This window comes from Ammospiza caudacuta, chromosome 8, assembly GCF_027887145.1.
Source record: "Ammospiza caudacuta isolate bAmmCau1 chromosome 8, bAmmCau1.pri, whole genome shotgun sequence".
NCBI classification, from domain to species: Eukaryota; Metazoa; Chordata; class Aves; order Passeriformes; family Passerellidae; genus Ammospiza; species Ammospiza caudacuta.
In genome coordinates, this window is record NC_080600.1 from 23,532,871 (window position 1) to 23,560,767 (window position 27,897).

The window sequence follows — 27,897 nt, forward strand, 5'->3', positions numbered from 1 at the left end:
CCCTCAGGAGGCCGAGTTGTGCCTTTTGTAGGTACTTAGAGTAAAAATGGCTGGTGCTGCAGCAGCAGCCTGGTAAAATGACTTGTACAACTGAATAATTTACTGCAGAAGTCCAATAACGCATTTTTAGATGTACAGTGAGTTTTTTCTGCTTTCTTCTGGTTTAAATATACCCAGTGGCAGAATAGTTCTGTATTATTTATCTTTTTTTTTCTTCTTCTTCTTAATGGGAGAATAAAGGAGAAATGTCACATAGTAATACAGAAAAATGACTTAAACCAGTAGACAATAAGGAACCTCTTGGAACTCCAGCATTTTACACAGTCACACAAATGCATAAAATTTACTGTCAAAATGTTTATTGCAAAATAGAAGTTTGGAACAAAAGAGAAGCAAGGGAAAAGTTCACACCAAAAGAAAGTTTATGACACCAATTGAGGAAATTGAATACATTGTATGATTTCTTTTTGTTTGTTTGCTTTGGTTTTACACTGGAAAATCAAATCCACAGTGTGAATAAAACAAGACATGGTATGTCAAGTGCAATAAAGAGAATAACTGACACTGCAAGATTTTACCACACACAAGTGTAACATTGCATGTTCCACACAAATGATATATTCAGTTTACAGCACAACAGTCTTGGCATAGGCATTGCGCTCAGCTTTGCTTTTTCAGAAGGGAAAATGAAGTTTTCTAACACTGTGAAAATATTTTCTATTCGAATTCCATCAGTTCAAACCTGAAGTGTAAGTAGCATCGACTCCTACTATTCAGTACAAAACTTCTTCAGTAGTGCAAAAGCAAGAAATGCAGTGGACTATATCTGACTTTTAAAGGCATATGAGTATTTAGCACACAATATAAAATGTTAAAAGAAAATCATTGGTTCTACAGTTTTAAAATTAAATCTTCACACATCAGAAATCTCTGTGCAGATTTTACAGTATACACTAAGTTGAAGCCTGGGGGAAAGGGGGAAGGTCTCTCCTCCAGATTTCTACCAGTGCATTTTAAGGGCTGTGAAAATTACTAAATGAAGTTACTTTTTCTACCTGAACATTCTAACTAGGACTGTAGTCAAAGCCTCTGTCAAGTCAGAGGTCTTATTAAAAACCTGTAAAAGCTGCCTGATTACAGATAAAGGAAGTACACCACTAAAGACACACAGTAACACTGCTCAGTACTTAACAGCTATATGCACACTACAGATCCATTGCTACTGCTGAGAGCAATACCCATCATTACTGCATCAGATATTTTAACTCAGAATAAACACTTTAAAACCCAGAAGGGAATCAACATCTAAGAAAAGCTCTGGAATGATAAGCAAATGACAAGCCACAAACATGACTGTGTGACAAGAGGCCACGCCAGACCTCACCTCCAGAAAGCCCTTCCAGTCCAGAGGGGACAAGCTTCATGTCAGGGAGCACACAATGGCTGGCAATGCAGCACACCCACACTGTACCCTAAGGCACTTGCTACTCCAAGAAATTAGTGATGACATTGTCACAAAAATGACTAGATCAAAAGTGTTCCTCCTTTAAGTCCCATTCCCATATTTTTTGACCACTGCTGAAGAAAAGGAGTTGGGAGTTGGACATCCTGTCTTGGTCCCAGCTGACCATTAAGCAAGCCAAAAGTCAATCCTCCCTGTTCTTCTCTGAGGCCATTTACCCACCTAAGTATATGTCTGCAGTACAGCAGCCTGGTAAATATGCCAAGTTCAGGCCTGGTTCTTACCTTTCCCCTCCATCAAATGCAGTGATATCACTTTACTGCAAACACCTTCAGGCTTTATGGAAGGCAGAGGAAACTGGAACCCAGAAAGCCTGGCAGGGCCTAGTGAGCTGAGAGGTGTACAAGGCACAGGAAGGCTTTTGGTGGTTTGTTCTGGCTTTGGCCCAGAGCAGCCAGAGAAATGCCTTCTGGGTTTGGTTAATGCTTGCATTAGCTGACACAAGATGTGGCTCTGGACTGTTGTGGAGATTTGTATAACCTGATGATGAGACAGGTAGAAGATGGACTCGGATACACTGCAGAGCAAAATCAGGCATGGAAGATGAAATACTCTGCCCTCCTCCAACCACCATACCTGCCCACCAGAGCCATTTTCAAAGCCTTTATCTAGTGAGAAGCATTTCAGAGGCAGAAAACACAGCTTGATTCTCACATATGATAACTGGCTTACAAACTGGACACACCTGGTATGAAACTCATCACAGAAAAGTAAAAATGTAATTAATACCACTGCTTTTTTAGTAAGCACAGCCAAAATCCTAAGTGTAATACTATATCTCAACTGCATCAGCAGAGTTTGGCACGTTATCACCTTATCTACAATTCAGAGGTCACCTTTGCTACTTTAAATGCATGGGGAAGTTTTAGAAGAGCTTAAACTTTTCCTTAATATAGTTTAATTTGCTTTGAGAAACAACATGGGGAAAAAAGGTGAAGGGGAAAAAATCCATCTTGCTTCATTAAAAAATACTGAAACAAGTAGGCAGAAATTACTACAAGCACATTACCACATTCTGATGATATTTGCTGATATAGGTTACACACCTGGGTAAGAACAAAACCTTGAAGACAGACTTAAACCTTGTGATGTTGCAACTATGAAAATCTGTGTCATACTACTTTAAAACTATTTTTATTTCTGTAAAGATTAAGGAGTTAATTTACAAATTCACTTAAAACCCATACAAACATAAATGTGCATGAAGTGCTCTAAGATTGTCAAACACCAAAAAAGTGCAAAATATCAATGCTAGGAATAGATTTTTTTGGGTTTTTGAAGTAGAAATGTACTGAACCAAATTTTGTTTTCAGTTGTACATCCCTACACTGCTTATGTGGTACAGTAATTTATGCACAATGATACACACCTTAAGATCTAAAGTGCACATATTACATTACACAAATCCATCACAATTTTGCTGAGTGCAAAGTGGCAGTTACAAAAATAGTATCATTGCTGTGGGTGTTAGCAGACATAGACTTACAAAAATAGTACAAATCTATACTGGAAAAGGCTATTTGTTCTTATTTCCATTTAACTATTTGCCCTTTCAATTCTCTTTTTCTCCCTAAAATCAGGTTTCTTTGATGGACCTAAGAAGCCATCCCCACATGAGCAAAAAGAGTTTCTCCTTGGGATTTGAACATACTTTGAACATTTACTGCATCATTTAAATGATAATTTCATCATGAGAATAGCTTCCAGATACAAGAGGGAAGTTCAAGTCAAGAAGTTTGGGAGTGTCTGGAAGAGGGCTAAATGACATCCTGCAGGAACTATGATCCCATGCAGAGCAAATGGAGCAGGCCAGCCTGAGCACAGCACTTGTGCCTTGCAGGTGACTGGATCAGTGCTGACGCTTAAGGATGAAACAATTCTTTCTTTCTCACAACCCAAAGAGGTGTCCACTCTAGAAAAACTTTTTGAAGAACTTTGTTTTGTTGAGTGAACAGATAATGATTTCAAGCTTGCTGTTATCTAATGTATCCATTTTTCTTTAAGCCATCCACAAAACACCATAACATATAGGTTAGAGCTGTGTAACAGGCAAGCCTATAATTAAAGAAGCCACTCAAAACCACAAGTTTTATAAAAGAAACCCTTGCAGTAATTGAGAATGGAATTTTGATGGCTTATTCCCACTACTGCTGAACTACACAGTAACATTTTTCTTTTGAAATGCTGCCCTTCTTCCTTGGCAAATATTTTACATCATCTTCCTTTCTAACCTGCATCTGTGTTCGCACTGGTTTCCCTCCCTCCTTCTGCATCACCACTAAAGGGGTCATCAGGAGAAACATCCTCACTGCTCTCAACATAAGTGCCTGGCAGGCAATTATTGCAGCAGATTGTTAGACACTGAGTTTTATGGTAAGCTGTAAGAGCAGTGACAATACTTTAAAAGTAATGTAGCTGCAAAAAACAGTTATGCAGAGTCTAGTAAATATTCCTGACATTACTGCCAGATTCTACTATGGAGAATTTCACACAAGCCACAGTAGTAGGGCACAAGCTGAAATGTCACAGTGGCTTCTCTTTGTCCTTTCCCAAGGATGGCACACGCTGTTTAGCAGATACAACAGAATCAAAATTTACAAACACCAATTTTTGCTCTCAGGTACAAGAATAAGTCCATCAAAGTTAATGAGGCTTCATGGATTCACATCAACATAACTGAAAATTAGCTTCCAGATCACAATATCTGATAATAGATGCAGAGGTCTGATTGCAGTTTACTTTGATAGGGTGAATTATACACACATGCACATACACGTGAGGGGGGAAAAAAAAGCACATTTATAGAAAACATCTACTAATAGGGATTATTTGAGTTCTGCTGCTATTCCATTTTTAAACTATATATTTAACTAACCCCTCTTCCTTCCCAAGCTTCTCTGTTCCTAGAAACTTATTTGTGACTTCCCCCAATGCTGCCTTGAAAATGGCTTTAAATTAAGAAACACAGCAAACCCCTTCACTACAACAGGAAGAAAGAATGGATGTAGAAAATAGCAAATCTGGAAGTATAAGCATATGCATGTGACCAACAATTAAAGGGGTAAGGGAAATGACAAAAAACACAAAAGAAAAATTTGAAGTACATTAATGGCATTAATGACATTGAAGTTTCTCCCAGTGTTTCCAGATCTTAAATTTATCAAGCCATAGTTTCTGTAATCAGGCACTAGGAATTATAGATATAATAATGAAATAATAATAATCTCAATTAGTTTGGAAAGTTTAGTTCCAAATTTCATCAAAGCAGAAATAAGCCAGCACAATTGAAACAGAAACAATATATCTTTCAACATACAAATATGCTCAGCCTGGTAAATATCTTTTTTGTTGGTGTTTGTTTGCTTTTTGTTCTTTTACAGGATTTAAACAGACCAAACTGACAGGATTCTTGATCTAAAACTTTATTGTTTTGCTTTGCTAAAACGATTTCAGGGTTAACTCTACAACTTATTTCATTCGCTGCTATCATCTGTGTCATCAAAATCATCATCATCATCATCGTCATCTGACCAGTCGAATTCACTGAAACCCAAAGCCATGTTGATTTTCTTCCCTTTTCTCATAGAGGTGGTTTTAGAAGAATTCTTTTTGGCTTGCATGTTTATCTGCATTCCAGAATGCAGGACAGATCCTGCTTTGTTCAGAGAGAAGATATCCCCAAAGCCCGTCATCATCAAGGCCTTCAGGCTTTGGTTCATGCCAGCTACCTCCCCGTTACTTGTTGCTGTGATCTGACATGACATCTCTGCACTGTTTGACTCCTCTGTTTTAGATTCAAAGTAAGACTCCTGAGACATTCTTGCAGCAAGAGGTAAGAAAAACTATTTAAAAGGAGGAAAGGACAGAGCAAAAGTGAAAGTTAGAACCAATTTAAAAATCAAGGAAAAAGACACCACCAGATTAGTCAGCAATCAACAGAGAGCATACGATTAGTGAATCTAAACATGGAGGTCAAGTAAGAATTCATTAAAACAGATAGCATCCTTCTGGGGTGATTGTTCTTAAACCAAAATCACTGAGTGGCATGGCAAGAACCACAGGCAACAGAGCTTTCATGACAAAAGAAGGTTCAAACTCTTCAATCCTTCATTTTGTATGGCACAAAACAGAATATGACATTTCCCAATCAGTTGGACTGGTTCCAAGGCAATTGGAGCTGCTTAATTCAACCTTTCAGGATTGAAGAATAAATTGCGTTAAGACCTGAGAAGCCAAACAAGCTCTGCATTTGATGCAGAAGCAGCAGCCCCTAAATATCAGAAATGAAAGCAGCAGCAGACTGGTTTTGAGTGTATGCTCAAAAGGAGAGAAAGGGTCACCCTGCAACAGCCACAATCAGAAATGAGTCTCTCACCAATGCAAAGGACAGGAGAACTGGCCTCCAGTCTGCACCAGCACCACACCTCCAGAAGCCATCCCAGGGACAAGCAGGCAGGGGAAGAGGGGTGGTTTTGGTCAGCTTGTCAGCTTCTTCAGCTTTTTTTTTTTTTTTCTTTAGTGGTATCAAGAGACATCTGTCAATTGCTTGTACATCATATTAAATTTCCGCTAATCTTCACCTACAGATAATGGCATTCACCTGACCCAGTCTGTTTGTAGTAACAAATGAAATATGCCCTCTTCAGGTTAATGATTAATGCCTCTTCAGAGTGGCCAGGCTAGTAACCTCTGTGACATACAAGAGGTTACTTATTTGCCTGTGCTTCACAGGGAATAAAAACTCAGGAGTTTCACCCTAAATTAAACTACCTACTTGTCTTGGAGTGCCAAACTGAGGCACTACTAAAACAACAGCAAAGGAGCTGTGTGGTGCACTAGCACCTGCACTAGCATTTCTTTCCAAAGCATTTGTAAAACTGCCTACCCAAAATTCACGGGTTTTCATATATTTTTTAACCTAATCAGAAAACTGACTGAAGAGCAATGGCAGTTGATCAAAATAAGTTACGGGGGTGATTATGGTGATGCCCTGCTTTTGTAACACAAGAGGCTTCACAGCCAGGGTTGCTCAAAGAGTGCCCATTTCTTGGTAAAACCACTTAAACTGACTAATTTTCTATCATTAAAAAAGACAGCATCTGTCTTCTGTTCCACTTGAGATTTCCCTGCTTACAAACACTTACTATTTGCATTGTGTTAAAGTAAAGTTAGTGATCAGGGTTTAAGAAAGAAAAATAAAAAGAAGAAGTTGGCATGATGCGGTGTCCTAAACAGCCCTCATGCATCCTACTGCTGTGTGATGAAAGAACCTGCAGCTAAGCTTCTGTACACCTGGCTCTACAAAAACCTCCAGCTACACCATCAACAGTGTGCTAGCTGGATCAAGCTCTTCCTGATAAAAAGAAAGAACCTTTCAAAAACAAGACCTAGCACACATACTTCATTGCCAGGTAGTTATAGTTACTTTAGATCCAGAACAGCATCCCCGACATGGGAAGAATTCCCAACAAAAATCAACAAAGCTGCAAATCAGCTCTCCACTGAAACACCTTTCTGGGTCATTGACTGCTCAATGTCTGAGCGTGGGTAAGCTGTGAATGGCTCATTTTGCAAGTTATAATCACATTACTTCCTCCATATTTTGCCATCTCGTTATCTGGAGAATTTAAAGAGTTTGTCGGGACAGGACATGCCTTCAGTGACACACTGCATATGATGACTATCAGAATAGACCCTTAGAAATGGCTAGGATCCACCAGGCTCTGTAAGTTCCATGGTTAAATGACCACCTGCAGGTACAGGGCATCACAGGTGATATATGGATTTCATGTCCTGCTTACTGTCTTCCTCTAATAAGTTGTTCATCTTAGCTACATCCACTATCATCGCAAAGTCAAATCTTTCAAGAGAAGTCTCCCATTCCATGGCAGCTATGGATATATTTTACTCCACCAAAATGCTCCTGATTCCCTTGTGCTAGAGGCTTTTGGAGATGCACGCAAAGGAATTTGCAGAGATCAGAATCAAAGGAGCTTGTTGTATAAGATGCAGCAGAAAAAGGGTCAAAACAACAGCAGGGAGAAATGCACAGAAGCATTTCTAAATATTGGCCTCTTCCTTCCCTCATGCTGAAGTGTGTGAAGCTATACTTTACTCATTGGAGCAGAAGCAGCCTGCCACTCACAGTTACCCACCACGCAGGATGAAGCTTCTACCAATCCTACAACACTGGAGAATCATGTGGCAGAGACAGCTTCACTGCTCTCCTGTCACTTGGTTTAAGATTCTATTCCTGCACACCACTGCTGGCCTCTGGTCTTTGCTGCAGAGACAAGTGAAAAGGTGACTGCAGAACACAGAGCAGGGACAAGAGTACCAGCTAAGACACCACAAGGCCTGGTTTTGGCTAAGAACCAGGTTTATGCCTAGTGGGAACTCTAAGATGTGTCACAGTTCTAGTTGCCATATCTTTACTCCTGCTTTTATAGTCAAGGTAGTTTAAAGCATTGCAACTCCCTGTTGTAACCCTCTAGTTTGATGCTGCTGAGCAGACACTGCCTGAACTAATGGAGGAAGACAGATGCTTGACTCCCAACGATTACAGCTTGTAAACAGAACGCCCAAAGATATTTTGCAAATGACTTACAGCTATGAATTTACAATATACTTGTATGTGTAACCAGTGCTACGAAAAACCCCAATCCTGCTTGAATAAGCCCTTTTTTTGCCAGTATATCCAATTCTTTCCAACAAAATGGCTCTTTAAAAAATATGTTCTGTGTAAGTTCACTTAAAATGTATGGAAAAAACAATCCTGTATTTGTCTATTAGAAAAAATCGCACCTAAATGCAATAGGACAGTTGGGTTAACGCTATGCAGAAAGACAGTTCATGCTTAGCACAATAGGCCTTAGCACAATGCTTTATTCTTGCAGCAATGCCAGCTCTAAGTGAAAAGTACAAGTCATAAGCAAGTACAGCATAAAAAAAACCCTAGGGCCTTGCTGGTGAAAAGGTTTGCTCATTAAGGCAGTGTCTCATGCTGTGCTGAGGATAGAGGATGGCCCACAGCTCAGTTACTGGAATATGGCAAGTGTTAAAGCAGGCATAGAGATATCTACAGAAAACACACAGAATCTGCACATAGGAAAACATTTATCCTCTGTGATTTCATTGCTGCATGTTCGCAGCTGGAACATAAATGCAACTTCATTCAAAGAACAGCAATAAGCTATGCCTTAAAAACAAGTCATATGTAAATGGGTCTGGCTGGAATCAAGGTTATTAGTACGATAAAATTGTGCATAAGAAAAATCATATGCTACTGCAATCTCAATTTGGTATTTGTCTTAGCTAGTGCTTTAAAAACAAGGAGGTATCACAGTAATTTTTTTACCAACTCTGTTGTAATGTCTCGCCATGCACTAACCCTGTGGTCCTCCCTCTGCCAATCAGTGGTTGAAGAGCATAGTATTTCATCAAGAAATTCAAGATAATGCAAGGAAGTTTTTTGTTCAATTTACTAACAGAAATGTGAGAATTCTACCAGCTGGTAACTGGCCAGTCAAAGTTATGTTAGCTATAATTATGAACAAAACCTTAAATTAATACTTTGAATTTTGACCCCCTTTTCACAGAATGGGAATTTGCTACTTCTCAAAGAAAAAGAACAGAATCAAAAAAATCTGCATAAGTTTCACAACATACCTTCTGGAAGATACAAATTATTCTTATATTTAAGACCAAATCCTGCATCCCATAAAGTCTACAACTTTCTAGTTGAAAACAGAATTTATTGAATGTAAACAATTTTTAAAGCTGAGAACTCTAAATAAATCAATGGACACTACATAAAATGCCCATGTCACAATATGAACTATCAGTAATATGTGGCACCTAATGCATTAGGTGAAATTTAAAAAAAATATTGTTATCTAGAGTTATGCAATAAAATTGGCCCAGAGGAACAACTAAAAAGAGGAGCACTACACTTCCTTAGTATGTCTTGAGATTTACACAGACAAAGCTCCAAATGCTTCTGACACAAGATGAAAGGTTGAATTATTGTCTACTTACAGGAGTATTTGATTGTTCAGTTAACTTCTGCTCCCACATCTTCAAACGTCTCTCCCGTTCCTTTAGTTCCTGCTCTTTAAAGCTCAGATCACGCTCCAGTTTCTTTAGTCTCTCTAAGGTTGCCTCAATTTCACATCTGCACGGAGACAATTTGTTACGTCTTGTCTTTTCCTGACACATATAAATTGTTCATAATTTCCCCTTGAATGTTAATTAAATGTGAAAGGCTGAAAAGTACAATACTAACTCAAGCAGTTCATTTAATTACCAAATGCAAAGTCTTTCACGTCTTTAGGAAGAAATGGTAATGTTTATACATCAGACCATAATACCTTCAGTTGAAGAAAAATAACATTTAAAAGAGTAAAATACCATATAACAAAAACATTTTTAAAATGAAAATGCCTTCTTTCCCCCCAACATCATGAAACATGATCTGATCCGTAAAGCTAAGAACTGGTAATGCGACAAGCATTAACAATACAAATACAGGCAGTCCAAGAAGTCCATTTGTCTGGGTTTATAACTTGACTATGAATACTACTTGGACTTACACTCAAAATTAACAGAAGCATTTTGTGGGGGAATGTTTTCCCCACTTACCTTTCTGTTTCTTTAGGTGAAGATACAAAAGCAAAAATGCAAACTGTGATATGAGCCAGCCCCACAAATGGTTACAAATACAAGCTTCTCAAGTTTGGAACAGTTGCGAAAAGGATTTGGTTGACTTCTCTCCAGTTCCCACCATACTTGCAAAGTTATGAGAAGTAGGAAGGGCAGGAAATGAAGGCAGTACTCTAAAGAAGTCGCAGATACCAGCTGTATTTGGTTTCACTGCACGTACCTCCCTTAACAATGTAGTTTCCTTTGACATACTTTCTGATGGATGGTGTATTTTAAACACATGAACTGAACTGCTCTTGGAAAAGAGTTTAACAAGTTTTGCACTACACAAATACACAGAAGGTGAACAACAATTCTGTCACCAAATTCAGACGTATATTTTGCTTGTGGGGTAAGAAAAGAAAAATCTCCTATTAATGCACTTAACATTTCTGTGCCTTTTTGGGAGACTGTGCACTGTATCTTGACAGTTGTGGGAAGAGTCAATCACAGTGTCTCGTTTTTCTCCTTGAAAAAGTGAGCTCCTAAGAAGATAAGAAATCCTAAAGAGAGCTCCAAAGATAGCTATCTGGACTCTGCAAGGTTAAACATTCTGCTCAAATTTCCACATTATTTTTCTTGTGTTAACGTGCTGTGAACAAAATATGCTCCTTCTCATGTTTTAAAAAAGAAAGTAGAAGGACTAACAGAGTTAGCTGTCATTTCTGTTTGGGGTGGAAAAAGAAAATTACTTGTTTCTGTAAATCTCGTGTCCTGGCATGGAATGATTAAACTCTTCTCGACTAAAATAGTTCAGCCTCTCAATGTAGGAAAATAGTATACCCAAAGAGTCTAAGCAAATAAAATAATATGAATTTTCCAAATTCTACGAATTTCTCATTTTGATAAGACATCTCTGTCAGAGAGCATTGCTTAAAAAGTACACTGAAAGGATTCAGAGCTCAAATAACCAGAAAACCCTACTGCAAACTTTACCACCATGCTTAATTCTACTGCAGAAATCAGCCACCTGGGGGGCAAAGGCATTTATCACACTTGAGTCCTGCTGAGTGAGCTGTTCTATGTGGTGGTCAGAACAAATGCCCCTCATAATTATCATGCTTAAGATTTCAAGAAAAATTCTCTATCATATTTAGGCATGCATAAATTAAGACTGATCCCTGTGCGGGGTAGAAAGTGGTCAGACATCATAATAAAGAGACAACAAGGGAACAAACTAAAAGGCACTGGACCAAAGGTCAGAAAGTGACTCATCCCCAGACACCCATATCCCTCATAAACCCCTTTTGTCAGGTAAAACACATACTATGCTATCTACTGTGGAAACTATAGAGCAATTTGAGGGCAGTTGCACTGCTTTTCTTAGTTTGCCTCTCATCATCATTGCTACTTACATACAACTCTATAATTTTTTAAATATGTAAATTACATTCTCTTTTAAAATAATATTATGCGCTAGGGGAGTCCTGGTAACAATAGTTTTCTCTGTGTCAAAAGTCTATTTTGTACTGTAATTATCTCTCTTCATTAGACAGAAACTTCTATTAAAATAAAAGGTTAGTCTGCAAAAACAGTTGTATTCTGAAAAATAATTCCACTGCATAATGAAATTGTGTAATTAAAGAGAAAGCTACTGTACATTGCCCAGTTAATGAGTCTTATTAAATGAAGCAGCTTGAAACATTATACATGGTAAGACATGTGGATTTGTTTGCTTCTGTAGTTCTGCAGTGTGAGTTTACTGGTTTTTCTAGAATAGTTTCATTCTGTGACACTGAAGAACAAATACTAATACATTATTAGAAATGATCAAATGACATTCACAGATTAAACACAATGACTGGCATTTCTTTATATGCCTTGAATTGCTACTAATACACTAATGTAAGTATCATTAATAAACTATTTTAATCATTGGAGTAGCCACTCGTGGGGAGAGGATGGAAGGAGAGATGCAGTTAGTATATATGACTAAATGCAGACAAATGGGATCTCTCACTGAATTGGAACATCATTACTTCTACAGTAATTTTTTTTTACTGTAATACAAGTGACTTCAGAAAGGGCTCCAAAAAGATCACAGAATTTGAACTTAAACATAGGGCCTATGCAACTAGACCTATGCAACTCAGGCATAAGGTACTGCCCCTATTTTATTAATAACAAAAACGTGCTGAACATGTGTGGAACAGTTAGGAAAAAAGACACTGAATTATTTTAGGGAAATACAGCACAAGCAAATCATATTGTGATATTAATATAAAAATGAATACCAGAAAATGTTGCAAATAAGACTGCATTATATAGATAAGTCAAAGCATCGTTCGTGTTATCAACTCCAGCAGTCACATATAGGCTCAGCCCACTGTCAGTTTTCATGCCAGCCAGTCAGTGATACTGAAGACTCCAGTTACTTGCTGCTGCAGATACAATTTTGGCATGTCTATATAAAAAGGACCTCAGCTTGCCTTTTTTTAAGAGTGGGGAAAAACACAATCCAGTTTGTCTGAGCTTTGCTTTGCTTTGGTAAGTGCAGCATCCTGGTGAAAGTGCAGTATCTGGATCATTAATTCAGAGGTCCCTCAAAGGAACACGCATAATTTTTGCCTTTCCCAAGCCCACCCTTCTCCAGTGCTCGGATATCCAGGCTTCATTAAAATTCCCTATTTTGTGGTAATATATCTCATACTTTCCCTACTGCTGGTTTCACTATCTCTTTGCAAATCACTATGGGATAAAAAACCATGGGAAAAAAAATCAGTAAAAGCAAAGATTTTTCAATACAGAAGTTAAAATACATTAAACTAATGTGCAGTTGTTTTTAGTAACAAACTTAAGACTCTTTTAGTTTATCCTTTGGGACCACTTTATGCATCTTTTATCTATTTCAGGTGGCATTTTTTTGCATAAATTCTGTTTATTCGGCTAAGCATTCACGAAAGCTTCCATTCTAACATGGCTTTCACATCAGGGCAGGAAGCTGTTACCAGAATTTGGATAGGAAAGCACCCTTCCAGCTTCCAAACAAGTGCCCACATGATTTGAGCTCTTTCTGAACGTTGTGTTTTCATTTCAGCTCAATTCAAAAAATCATCTTTGCTTTCAGGCAAATCATGTCCCATCTTGAATTTTTATTTTCTCTCTCATATTTCCTTGTCTCTAAGCCATTTATTCTTCCAGAAAAAATGTCACATTTCTTTTTAACACAAGTCTCCATGGTAAAAAGTTTTTTCATTACTTGATAGTACCAAAGAGTTCTTTGTTGCTACATGGCTTTTCATTAACACCTTTTTAGACATTCCTCATCTGAGAAATTTAGCAACAAATGTGCAAGCAATACTTGGGCCACTTGAGTCACACTTCAAGAAATAAACCGATTAAGTAAAACAACGTTTGTCACCAAATGTCAGCTAGTACAGCTTTTATTTTGCTATATTGGCAAGATTTAAGTAGTTATTCACCTTTCCTAAAGGCAATTGAGTATCTGCTCATCTTCCAAACATTTTTAATATAAGAAACCCCTCAGTAGGATGTACTTTTTTCCCAACCCTCCTTGTTCCATCTACTGTCAAACCCATGATATGATGCTCAGAGTCTGCATAAACAACGGTGCCATGCAGTTGGGGTACTTTAAACACTACCTGGAGCGCTCAGCACTGGGATCTGGGCGCAGGGCCCAGCTGTGCCCGCAGCAGCAGCAGCAGCGCGGGGCAGGGCCAGCTGTGCCCGCAGCAGCAGCAGCAGTGCGGGGCAGGGCCAGCTGTGCCCGCAGCAGCAGCAGCAGTGCGGGGCAGGGCCAGCTGTGCCCGCAGCAGCAGCAGCAGTGCGGGGCAGGGCCAGCTGTGCCCGCAGCAGCAGTGCGGGGCAGGGCCCAGCGGGCTCTGCGGGGCGGCCCCGCGGGCGGCGCGGCGGGCGCAGTGCGGCGCTGCCGCCAGCAGATGGCGCGCAGCCCCCGCCGCCCGGCCGGGTCCGGGGCCGCCGGCGGCGCGGCCGAGCCGGGGCGGGCCCGGGCCGGGCTATTTATACCCCGCCGTGTGACCGGGGGCGTCCCAGCGACAGCTCAGTTTTTCCACTCGCCCCATTAAAAATCTATGTCTTGCTTTTCCTTGGAAGGCAGCGGAAGAAACGCGGGATTGCCGGGCTTGACACAAGCCCCATCCTCCACCCCGTCCCGGTTTCTTCGATGCAGGGAATCTTTTGGTATTTGTGCTCGCTGCTTATTCGGCATAGAGCGAACGCTTCTTAATATAGAGTGAGGCACGATCATCTGCAAAAATCATCTCCCAGTGCAGATCTGTTTTCAATATTCCATCTCAAACAGAAGGATTTACTGGGAAGCAGCAAGTTTTCTAACACACAAATAAGCTTCAGGGACAGGTTTTTGAAGTTTTGACACATTCCAAAAAAGAGGCTGAAAGCTTTACTGCAAAACTGTAATGTAATAAAATTGTCTCAAATCTCATTTCCATTTCTAATCACTTATGAATAACAATTACAATCAGCAATAACTAAAATCATATGCTCAAGCAATGCTGGAACACTGTAAAAAATGGGACTGGCATGGGCATGTGCTGGATGTGTGAACACACAGCTGACAAAGGAGAGAACACATAAAAAATGGTAGAGTGCATTCAAGTGAGTACAACCCTGACTCGGAAGGTATGGTTTTTAGGCCCCTTATCCTTCTTTGATTTTAATATTAACATCACTGATACACTTTCTATGAAAATTGCATCAAACCTATATGTTATCTGACTTCTTTTGCCCCCACACTATTGACTGAAACCCTGTAATTGGTTTTAAGATGTGAATCACAAAACCATAAATATCATGATGCCTAAACCACTGTAATAATAAATATAGGGTACAGCTAAGTGCATTGGCTCCTAATACAAGTTTCGCAACATTCTGGGCATTCCTGAAAAACAACAAGGTAAGTTATGTTCTAAAAATACTTCAAGCATACATATTTTCTACCAGTACATCATTGGAGTCTGATGTCTTTCTGAAAAAAGCCACTCATACCATTTCAATGTAAAACCTCATCATATCATCTTGGAAGGAAGAAAACTTACCTCCACTCTGCCTTGTTATGCAGGAATGAGTTACACTGGTCTGGAAGGTTGCTGTCATTTGACATAGATTCCAGGATTGAAATAATCTGCTTGAAAGATGGTCTTTTCTGAAGAAAAAAGAAAACCAAAACAGAGCATTTGCATTGCATATAAAACTACTAGAACTATCTGCAGGAAATTTTCAACTGAAATCCCACAATTAAAAGGAATTGCCACACTTCTTTCTGACCACAGCATCCTACAAGAGGACTGTAAATCTGTAAATGGTTTCTTTTTGTTCTTCCATTAAAGGAAAGTTTGAGAAGAGTTGCACAGGCTAGTAGGACTCAAGCCTTAGCTTATTCTGCCATGTCTACTGGTAAAACAGGATTAAACATTAGAATCATCAATCATCTAGATTCTTAATTTGAAAGAATAATTTTTCTCAAGCTATGAGAGAAAATGCTTCCAAATAGAGAAGGCTGGACCATCAGTACCTGGTAATTATACAGATGGCCTTTTACAGGTATTAATATAAACTCTGGTGTGTGAAAAAGCCATTTAGCTGCCTATCAAAAATAAGTTTCTGGCTGCAGTTCCCCTCTTGCAGAGGAGATACTTTCAGAAAAACTCTCACTTAGCTACTTCAGGAGCAGCCAGGGAAGAAGTGAAGACTGAGGCTAGGGAAGGATGTCTTGCCTGGCAGCTAAGCTCATGTTAGTGGACTCTGTGCTCTTCTGTCCTGGGCTCATTTACTGAACTTTGTTCCAGGGCTCTCGATGACCCATTGTGCTCACAAGTGAGAAAGACCAGGTTATATTTCTCGGGTTTTTTGGTTTTTTTTTTTTTTTTTTGTTTTGTTTTGTTTTGTTTTTGTTTTGTTTTGTTTTTTTCTTTTCACTTTTCCCTTAGTCCCAAAGGGAAGCTATGAAGTAGGATAATAACTGAAAACTGAAAAAGCCAGTTAAATGTGTTTCTTGAAAGAGCACTGACTCTGTTAGTCTGTTTGACAGACCCCAGACAAGGTTGAGACAAAAGGTTGAAACAAAATGTAGATACATAATAAGGGGATGATGCACATTCTCTCTCTGCTGTGCCTTTAATTATACCATTTCTGCTAAAATTACAGATGCTGCAATTAAAACGTGCATTTTAATTTGGGAGCACAAAAACAATTAGGAACAATGCTGAGGTGTCTCTCTTGGGAAGATCCAAGTGATTTCCACATTATAAAAGACAGACAATTTCTTTATTTTAAATGTCAAACAGCATGAAAAAGTGTCAAATGCATAACAAAAAGAGAGACAAGCTCTCTTATACTGTAATGCTGCACTCTTCGGCTGTAACTGGAGGCTTTGTCTGTCATTTTTTGGTCCACCTCCATGATTTCAGGCAATGGGCAGTTCAGTGAGCTACACACATTTTCTCTGCCACAGACATGCTTGCCCCAGCACAAGTGCTTATGCAATTTTCTCCCCAGCCCAGCATGCAGAGAGGGGCAGACTGGGCACCCAGAGCTCACAGCAACAGGTACCAGTTAAGCAGCAGGTCATTGCTTGCACTGGTGACACAGTCCCTTGTATGGACACCCAGCAGGGTCACCCTGCCCTTACAGGGGCTGGGGAGGCAGCTGTCCTCCCCTCCACATGCATGATGGTGCTGGACCTGCCCCAGCTGAGCAGATATCCTGAACACACCCTGGGAAGAGCCCAAACTTGCTGGTCAGGAGTGGGCTGCACTGGGCGCACGGAGCACAAAATCCATCCCTGGTACCACCACCACTGACTCCAGTGCAGTTTTGGGGCAGAAGAACCTTTGACCAGCCTTCACACCCATTTTGTTCCTATGGCTGCATCTCTTGTGACCACACCAGTGGATGTGAAGTGTTGAAGGGATTCAAGGGCCTCCCAAATGGTGAGAAGCTTCAGGTGGCTCCCTGAAGGGTACTGCAACTGCTACACATTGTCCCACAGACTGGCAGGTACATAATGTGCCTATACAAAACAAATTCTATTGTCAGGAAGACACCAAGGGCAAACATTCCCATGCTGCATTATCTACAATATTTTATGGACTATTCAGGATAATTTACAAAACACATCTATGAGTTTGGCTTGCTCCTTTTTTCTCAGGTGTTTAGAGGAAAGTATAGGGCAGGGCTGACACTAAGCGAGTACAGTTAGCTCTGCTATCAGGCTTGCCTGGAGTAACCAGAGTGAAGACAATGACAGAGAACAGGGCTTTTACTAAGGGCAGGCAAAAGGATCAACCAACTGATTTGGGAGAAGCAGCAACAATCATGTGGTGGGTCCTGCACTACAGGCAAAGGGGCTGCAGAGTTGGTGCAACTGGAGCTGGAACAAATGCAGACAGAGTCACACAGTAATGTCAAAGTACTGTACATCTCTGGCTGTGAAAATTCTGTAAACTACCAGCACTTACCCTGACAGCTTTGCAGCTGCCAGATTTACAGGCAGCAGCTTTGCATGGAGACAAACCTGACAGGAAGGCACAAGCCTACACTGTCACATGGCTTTTCATGGTTTCTTGCCCCTAGGAAAGGATAATTTCAGATTTAATAAATGCATTCTAAATGCAGAGTGGTACCTTGGCTAAAACTGGCATGAAGTGATTTGGGAAACTGGGAGCCTGAGCTGAGAAACTCCAAAAAAAAAAAAAAAAAAATCTTCTTTTCAGTAGATAACTGCTTAGCACTTTCTAGAAAGCCCTTATAAGGGATTCTTAAAATATCAAGGCATGAGTCGCCTTTGAAAACTGTTTCCCTTTATATCTGTGATGTCTCATACTGAAATCTTTAAAATATATGCCCCTCTAGAAATAATTCTGGCTAATGTTTTCATTGTTTCCTTCCACTCAGTATTTCTTACTGAATAGGTCTCCATAAAATCAGGATATTTAATCCATATGTCTTTCATTTTTTGTTTCTTCTCTGTTCCCAGTTTTCTGATTTTCATTAAAATACTCTGTAATTTATAAACATCTTTGATGTGGAAAGAAACTGAAGGAACAGATGAAATGAGAAAGAATTATTCACCTCCAACTCAAAAACAAGTAACCCCAGTAAACAAAGACACCAGTGATGAGCAACCTTGTTTCTACAATTACCTAATACCCAAGCAAAAAGCAACTTGTTCGGTAGAAATTGTAAGGTACGAACTCTTTGTTTCAACTAGCAGTTTAAACTGCATAAAGACTACCATTCCAAGTATCACATGGAGCACTACAGGTATTTTTCTCCATGTGTGAAGAAATTCTTAAGAATTCAAAGCAATATTAATAACTATGTCTGAAGAAATTATGGTGTGAGCAGTGTCTGACACTCCAGCTGCTCTGCAGCATCTCTCCAAGCGTATTCCTTTGCCCCACCATAAATGCATATCCCTCGTTTCTCAGGGGTAAGCCACCAAAAGTTACCTCACGAATTCTGTGGGCTAGAAGTATGCACCTTAGCAACTGCTTTTGTGCAGCTGACATACTCAAGCTCACCCCTGCTTGACCTTCAGTAACTTGTTCATGCATCAACGATCTGATTTTCTAAAGCTAATCCTGGCAAAAAGGGAATGCTGCACAGAGCACTATTTCAGAGGAGCGTGCTCCATCTTTTGGCTCAAGCAGGCCACACAGCCCTTTATCAAAGCACTTGGAGAGCTGTGAGTAGCGACCCTTTCCCAGCACGTGACTGAATAAGTCAGTCACATGTCCAAATTGTGACCACAGATTACTCCATTTCAGTCATGTGAACAAAGCTGTAATTGCCTAACAGAAGAAGAGCTGCACGAAAAAACTAGCAAAGAGCAGATTGTCAGAAAAACCCCACTCACAGGAGATTCATAGTTTGCATGAATTCTGGGAACAATGTTCCCCAGGAACCAGTGCACACCCAGATAAATTACTCTATCAGACAGAACTCAGCCTGATGGTTAAGCATCATTCTTTTATAACATGCAAATCCCTCCCTCTCCTTGAGAAACAGCAACAGTCTTTTGGACACTTATGGATGTGGTTCAAACAAGGCAAAGTGAGCTGATCTAGTATGTGACAATTACAGAAAAGAAGCTCCAATAATTCTTATTCTGAGGTCTTTGGTAGTGATGCTGACACTTGGGAGCAGTTAGTAAAGATAAGCAGTCGGCACTGAAATTCCTCTTCAGTAATTACTGACCTAGAACTTAAGCAGCCTACCTGTAGATTCAAAAACTTGAAGCATTTTTCTCCCCTCTCCCCCACTCTGTGGATACAAGGAGGGTATTAAAAGAATGGCAATTATATGTGCGTTCATGTGGAAATCACATGTCGATGAATCTCAGTCTTCCAGATCCATTCTGCAGGAAAGCAACCTCTTGCTTTTAAAAGAGAGACCAATAATGCATATTTCCTTTCTCATATTATTCTTCTATGGCTACTCTTTGGTGATAAATTCTAGTTTAGAGCACCTATATGCTCTCATTTCTCTTGGAATTAATCTTGGTCTCCTTGAAGTAGTTGCTAACTTTCTCCTGAGTTTAAAGAAATTAAGTTCTTCCTGGTGCCTTTACTTGAGAAAAAGAGCACAATTTCCTTTGCCTAACTATTCTTCAATGTCTCAAATATTTTTATAGGCAAAGGAAATAGATGTTTATCCATCCTTGGTACTAAAGCTAGTATGCCCACAGGCTCTTTTCAGCCAGTTTTATGTGCAATAGGATGGTCACAAAGTCCATTTAAAGAAGGTAACTCTCATAATCTACACAAGCTTTTACTGTCTAAATACTTATTCAATCCCTTCCTTGTAACAGCAGATTAACAGTAACAATAGTGCAGCTCTTTTAACTTTTTATTCTGTTCTCATGGTTAAACAGCACTGCTATTATCATATTATTACAGTACAGTCATTATAAAGCTCACTATTCAAGCCCTAAGGGAACAGATTAGGAAAGGTTTAATGTTAATTTAGAATGTGTTGCTGCTATTCCTACCCATGTTTTATGGATTAATTTATTCTTTACTTATACTTGTGTTGTTTTCAACACCAGTAGGGCACAGAATTGGACCTTGAAATTTTTATTTTATAATGTGATGCTTACATACATCCAAGAGGGATTAAGTATTAACCTTTGAAAGAAAATATAAAACCCACAATTTTCCCACTTGCTCCAAAACAGCTACATTTTTGCCATCCTACCACATTCCCTGTCATTGTCTTTAATAGTTACAAAGTTAGCAGCATAGCAACTCTTGATCAAAAGGGAGAGAGAGTTATTTAGGTATAAATATATACACACACTAAAAAAAAGTCCTGGGTATCATTGTCAAGAAATGTGTCAATGGTGTCAGCTCAGACTTCTCCCCCAAAGAAATGCTAATGCACTTTGCAAAACAAGGCTGGGGTGGTGGTGCAGAAATCAAACACACATTTAATTACCTTTGAATCAGCATCCCAACATTGGTGCATCAGTTCTGCAAAACTTCTGGGACAACTGCTTGGAATGGTTAATCTCTAATGGAAAGAAAATGTATCAGTTACTGGAAGCGTTTCCCTTTAAGCTGCTACTAAGTAATTTCCTATGACACCAATAGACTTCAAAGAAATAAAATACACTCTCTCTTTTAAATACAATATAAAAATGTGGAGACATATTAGAAAGAAAAATCAAAATTACTAACACTAGCAAGAAGCATAAATAATTTTTAATAGACCTATAAGAAAGTAACATATCAAATGCACAAATGGGGTTCCTTAAGAAAGCTCAGAGAGAAGAAGCAAAACCAAGACAAACAGTTTTTAATACTAAAACATAATCATTTGTGGAGGTTACTGCATAGTATTTTAGGTTGCTTGTCAGATAGGCATAATGCACAGCCTGCCTTAATTCCTTTCTCCCACATAAATGATCTAGCTGTTCAATACTATAATCACTTTTGACACACAAATAGCTGAAATATAGATTATATTAAGTGAGTTAAAAAGAGTTAAGTGAAGCTCTACATGACACAAGAGACGTTTCATGAGCCTGTGGTCAGAAGGATTAATGAGGACATGCAGATCTCAGAAAGCACTCACAGAGCACAGTGAACTCATAAATATTTCCTAATGACTGAAGACAAGGAGTTGCTGGTTATAGCCAGGACCACTGACTACTACAGTTTGCAGCTATAGTTTGGTTTCATTTGCTGAGAGTTTTAAATTAGAAGATTTTTGCATTAACAGCCTGCCTCCAGACTGGAAAGCCTAAAAGCAAATCCTTTCTCACATACACAGATACAGAAGCCTCTCCAGCTGATTGCACATGCTTCCAACATTACAACTGAAGGAGATCCCTCTGCTCTCACTAAAGCTGTTAACTGACTTCAGATGTTTCACATTATATAAATAATTTTTAAAAAGTTAGATAGAAAACCAGTTTCTCAGTGAAAGTGAGTCCAAATGTAAGAAGGGTCAAGCTGGAAAAAGGGTACTTGTCCTCTAAGAGGCGAGAACCAGGAATTACATTCCTGTTCACACTATCGTCTCAGGAAGACCCTTTCATCTGCCCTACTATTGCCATTTCAGAAGCAAAGCAGAACAAGTTATGTCACTCTGTACCATTACATTACTGCAGTGTGACCTGCAAAGCCTTACAAGACACAGCAGCCAAAAGTAAGAGTTAAATCCTGTTCCAAAAGCATTTGAACCCAGAAAGAACTGGAAACATGAGACACAGAGGCCAGGCACTGCAGAAGTCTGATTATCAATGTCATAACTTAATGTGCAAGGGTTTCTGTGGAAGAAATACACAGAAATTTGTACAAGGCACAAATAAGTTGCACTGGTGCCTGATGTCTAATTGAGTCATTGGCCTAAAAATACACTGGCTAGTCTTGCTGCAGTATTGTCTGTAACCCTCGGTGTTCCAGGAGGTGGACAAGCAGTAGCAATCACCACTTGTCTCACTTGTGAAGAATGTTGCCTATATCATATGTAACATAGAGGTAGCAGGATCCAAATGTCATAATAAAGAACACATTTCTCAGTAGCAATTTATTATGAGATCATGTCTAGCATAACCTGAACTCTCACGCTTTGCTCTTCTTTAAAAAATGGCTTTAAAAAATCTCTACCAGAATAAAAATAACACTGTGAAATTATGCATAGTGTCAAAAGAGATCCATACAGACACATTAGAATCTACTCCATTTGCTAGCCTCAGGCTTTACAAAGGGGATTTTTCACCTTATGCAATTATGCTTTGGCCTCAATCCCTCATTGATTTTAACAAAAGACTTGCAATCCAAAAAATGGAGGAGCGGCTGTTGTGGACTGGAACCATGCAACCCTGCTGATATCAAGAGGCTGAACTGAGAGCAGAACCTGACCCTTACACTTGTTTTGGGACACAGAAAACTAAGAAAAGTAGCACAAGCTGACTTTTCAAGGCCTATGCTTTTCTACCCATGTCATGGCCAGAAAAAATTAAAAGTATGCAATGCTCTCTAAGCTCCCTCACAGCCCCCTTAGAAAACTGGTAGCAACAGGCTAGTGGTACCTGACAGACAAAGACCTGGCTCTGAGAATGCACCCCTTAGGTTTCTCTAGCCATTAGTAAAATAGTCATATCTACATTTAGTTCATACTGGATTTTACACAATTCCTTGCTCTGGAAAACTGCAGAGAGATGTGTGTTGTACTCTCAGACATGTTTCAGCATGTGACTGCATGTCTTTACAACATTCCCAATGCCATTCTTACCCCTTACATAAAACTGCATGTGGTAGGCACAAGAGCCAAATACTGTTGATGGAAAGCTTTAAGGTTCCTCCTTCAAAATGATGTGTGAGGCTTTTCCTGGACTAGAAGAAAGAGTGTCTTTGTGCCCCCTGCTCTCATAAATGCAGTAGAAGACCACATTCACAATCTTCACACTGTTAGTGTAGCATTTCCAACTAATTGGTATATCACACTGGAATTAATCCAGTCCTCAAAAAGAAGAAAAAAAGAGAGAGGGAAAAAAACACCAACAAAAAACATTAAACTAAGAGGAGGAAACCTAACTCCTCTGTTTAACTCTGAAGCATTTTGAGAAACAGTTTATGTAGAATAATAGAAATCTGTATTGTACAGCCGGTGCCTCGCCATTGTAATGTTTCCCATGCTTCCGCTGTGTCTAGATAGAGGAGGTTTCATCTTTGTGGAGGATTTCCATGCTTGTCTGTGTGTGGTACAGTCACAACTTTAAATGTTTTTTAAATGTAGTTACTGTCTTTGATATCAAGGGACTATGTGTTCAGATATACGCTCACATGTCCAACTAACTGAAAGCTTCAATTTGTGAGGAGAAGAAAAGCGAGGCTGGGGACACTGTACAAACGGTGTTTACACCACTGAAGTGCTTTTGAAATGGAAAGACTCTGCATGAGGAGGCTTGCAGCTATGCCACAGCCTTGCCGATACCAGTGAGGAGCTCATCTTCAATGTAGTGTTGAACGTAGGTGGCAAAACTGTAATTTCTCTCTTTTTTTAAAACTATTTTTTCTTCTTTTATTTTTGAAATTTTCATCTAAGCGGCAGTTTCTTGTACTATAGTGACTCCTGCTGGGAGAGTTAAGTTGAAGTAGCTGAAGGTCTCTTACAGATATATCAACTCCCGGCCAGTAAAAAGATGTCCTAAACGCAGGAGATGGAGTTAAACTGTTCCCCTACCTTGGACGCAATGGCTTCTTTCATCACTAAGAACAAACCCCTAGGTTTTACAATTGAGACTGAGAAACTAGTACAGTACTTGTACAATTTTTGATCTACAGCATCACGACGTGAAGCTGCAACAATTAGATGTAAAGGGTCCATTCATGAGGAATAACATCACTTTGACCCTTTGTGTTAGCTCCTACTGCTAATCTTTCCATACGCGTGAACTTACTTTCAATTTGAAGAAGATGAAAAAGTCTTTTGCAAAACCCCAATACTGTTTTCTGATCTATGTACCTGAATGTAGAAACGTAGTCTTACCTCGTTTTTTTCCACTACAAGCCAAGCTACTTGTAATCCTTCCAAGCCTTTAAAGGGGACCTCCCTTGTTAGCATCTCCCAGAGAACCTGGAAGAGAAAAAAAGAAAAGAATTTTTATTTCTGTACTTTGTATTTTAAATACATTATTAAACCTTGATACAGCACTATTCTGTATCCAATTACCAGGCAACCAGTTTTCATTTGCAGGAACTTGGACTGGTGTTTGTGTGCAAGATCCTCTCACAAAATTAATTTGAATGTTTCTGCTTTTTCCTCTACAGAAAAGCTAAGATGAAAAACTGGGTTGCTTTTTTACTATCTTTGTACACTATAAAGTTCACATTTGGCAACTGGGTCTTGGGAGACAATGCTCTTCCTCTCCTTCTCAGCTCCAACTAGACATTGCTGCGCAGTAATTTTTCATTTAAAAATATTTCCATGTGACTGCAACCAGTGAATATGAACCAAAAGGTATTTAGCTCCTTTGATATGCCTACAAAAATACAATTTTGCAATCAAAACTGTAATTGTTTATCTCCAAGTATGTGATCATATTAGACTAAGCAATATACAGCACATAAAAAAATCACTTCTTCTCCTTGAGTTTTTATAGACATGCTGTCCTTAGCTAGAGAAAGATCTCCTAGTTTTGCATGTTTTTAGCCTTTTGATAACACAGTACCCAAGAATCTAAGCTACTCTGTAGAAAAGAGTTTGGCATCATCAAAAAGGCTTCAAGTCAATGAATCCAACGTGTTTTTCTGCCATTGGGACAACATATTGGAATTCAACCAAATTAATAGCACTTTGTACCTCTACTTGTTTATGTCCCCCCTTTTTTTTTAAGCAAAACTTTCATAGACACATCTGGTTGAAAATATCTACAAACTTTTTCTTCTGCTCATTTATCAAGTATAACAACAACAACAAAGAATCTTTAATGCAGGATTTGCCAAAATGCATTAAGATCCTTATACAAGTCTCTATATTCTCAGTGTTTGGGTTAGTGCCCAGGTTTATTCCAGCTGCATCATTTTGAATGGACTGTGGACAGCTATGATGATAATGAAAAAGCAAATGGAACAATATTGACAGATGGGGGTCAAGCAAAAAAATGCATTGAAGCAGAGTTGGGCCTTTATTCAAGTGAACAGGGAACTCCAACAATAGACCTATTTCAATAATTCTGCTTGAGTCAGAAGACTGATTAGTAAAGGTAAGGGTACCTTGGAAAAATAAGAACAGTTTTTCTGAGAATAAGAAATATATGGGGAGAACTATCACAGATCTATTCAATTATCCTGTTAGCTTCAGTTCAATCCTTTCAGAAGGAAAAAAAGGCACCTCAGTTGTAACTCAAATTATCACTTCTCTACTGGTTGAGAAGGAAATTTAATTGTGAGAGAAGGAAAAAAAAATTACCAGTCCCATGTACTTCAGACAAAAAAAGCAGTGTATAAAGGCAGTGTATAAAAAGTCAGTTTAAAACAAAGGTTCCTGGACCAAATCAAACATGTGGTTGAGCAGCCCTGCAGAACAACCTCATCTGTTGGGACTGTACCATGACACTACAGAGGAAAAAACTCAAGTTTGCACATCAGATAGAGCAGTATCTAAATAACCTTCCAGTAAAGAACATAATGAAATACATGTTAAATGTCTTCAAGAGCCTTGAGTTGGAAAACTACTGCTGGGCTATCTTTCTTTCAGAAGACTGTAAATTTTAAGAGCTGTCTTGTTTCATTCATGCACATATGGTTGTGCAGAACATTTTGCACCGAATTCCTTTATCATGACACCTTTAGTGTTTATTTCCACTGCTCCAACAGATCACTGCCTCCCTAAAGCAACAGTGCTAGCTAAAAATTTGTCCAAGACTGCACACAGTTGAAGAGAAAAACAGTAATTTGACGCAATAGGAAGGATTTTTTATGATGCCTTCATTTTACTAACAAATGAAAGTAAAAGATACGGAAGTGGGATGCTGGAAATCCTTGCATTTACTTACACAGGTTTAGAAAATATTTTAACAACAAAGCAATTTTCATATTCAGGCCAAATATACAGAGAAAGCCTTTCCTTCCAACGGTGATGTGTCTCTATTTTCAGTTTTACAGGAGTTTCCACCCCTTCCCATGGACTAGCTACCCTGAATCATCAGCTAAGGTGAATGACTGCATCAGCAGTCTTTTAAAAAGCAGCAAATGGGTACTGTCTGCATTCTCACTTGCCTCTTGCTCTCCCCAGGGTGATTCAGCAACAGACAAGGACCTCAGCCTAACTTACCCCAGCCTCTTCATTGTGAGGTACACTCTGTTCATTTTCAGAACTGGCTCACTTCATATGGAAATTATTTTATCTTTACTGGATCACTTCATATGGCAATTATTTTATCTTTACTGGATCACTTCATATGGCAATTATTTTATCTTTCCTTTCTGGTCTACAATCTAATTGAGACTGACGTGGTTCATTTTCCCTCCCACATGTAATGGTGAGGATCCCCTCCTTTCCCAATCACATCACATCTCTGTGATGATGGACAGCACATGCTCACAGAGAAAACAGCCAAGCTAGAAACAATGATGAAAAACAAAGCAAGGCCATTTAATATAGTGCAGTAAGCTGCAGCCTCTGAAGATGCTGGACTCATCTTTGCATATAGAGGAAGAGAAAGGAGAGATAAATGTATGAATGTTCACCCTATACACAAACCTGACTATAAGAAATAGGTGGTCTTCAGAAAAAGCTCACACATTTACTTCTGTCAGCTCAGCTGTGCATTTCAATTCCTATCCTCTCAATTATGTGACAACAACCCAAAGGAAAAACTAAATCCACAACACCTCTACCCCATACCCTGTCCCCACACTGGTGCAAAGCCAACAAAGATTCAAAGTGCCACGTGGATAGGAGAACATCCAAGTTAGTAATCTGAGGAAAAGAAAACACTCTGAACACCTTCGCTGAAAAAACTATGCTTTGTCTGGTAAGAAAGTGTTCACAGACAATGGTCAGGAGCCACAGTTAGCAGAGGTACAGCAAAAGCATTAGCATTGCACTCACAGAGGTGCTGCCCTTAGGCATGAAAATTAGGTCTGTCTTCTCTGCATTGATCCAACTGCAGTTAAAGATCGCATCATTCTTCTCAAAAAGAGTAAGGGATAACCCCTGGAGCTGGCCAACATTCCCTCTATAAATAACATATGTTCTCATAACTAAAGCAGTGTTTGAACAGCTGCTACATTTAATGGCAGTCTCTAGGCCACCAATAGCCAGTTAATGGTTTTACTTATTTGTTCTTGTAAATGATAAAATAATTCAACTATATTGGATAAGCTTTCTGCGATTAAATACATTTATACTGATACACAAACACACACTGTGGTCACTACAAACAGTTCTGCCAGGATAATATATTCTGAGCATATGTCTTCATGTTTTTGAACAGCTTTTAGAGTGACACTGTCATTCCACATACACTTTCCTATCTGGCAGAGACAGCAAGGAATGACAGAGATGGCAAGGAATAATTTTTGAGCAACACGAAGTGACATACAAGTCAGTTTCAGGGTTGATCACTTGTAACACTTGGTTTTAGTTGTTTAGAGTACAGACTTGGAAATGGATCAGAAAGAGGAACTACAGCATGGCTGAAGGAAAGTGTAAGATCTCTC

At 39.2% G+C, this 27,897-nt stretch overlaps 1 protein-coding gene across 2 annotated transcripts in view; it reads right to left on the reverse strand.

The window, feature by feature from the left end:
* Positions 1-27,897, reverse strand: part of MAP3K20 (mitogen-activated protein kinase kinase kinase 20) — a 92,238-nt gene that overhangs the window by 25,873 nt on the left and 38,468 nt on the right. Inside the window, exons 8-12 of one of the 2 annotated variants that reach the window (XM_058809965.1) lie at positions 24,221-24,307; positions 20,660-20,734; positions 15,259-15,365; positions 9,560-9,695; positions 343-5,364 (exon numbers count right to left, since the gene is read on the reverse strand). In XM_058809965.1, the coding sequence (XP_058665948.1) occupies positions 4,996-5,364; positions 9,560-9,695; positions 15,259-15,365; positions 20,660-20,734; positions 24,221-24,307 (774 nt within the window). In that variant the 3' untranslated portion in view covers positions 343-4,995. Of the gene's footprint in view, positions 1-342; positions 5,365-9,559; positions 9,696-15,258; positions 15,366-20,659; positions 20,735-24,220; positions 24,308-27,897 lie in introns of those variants that run through there. The other variant, XM_058809964.1, reaches the window with a different exon arrangement.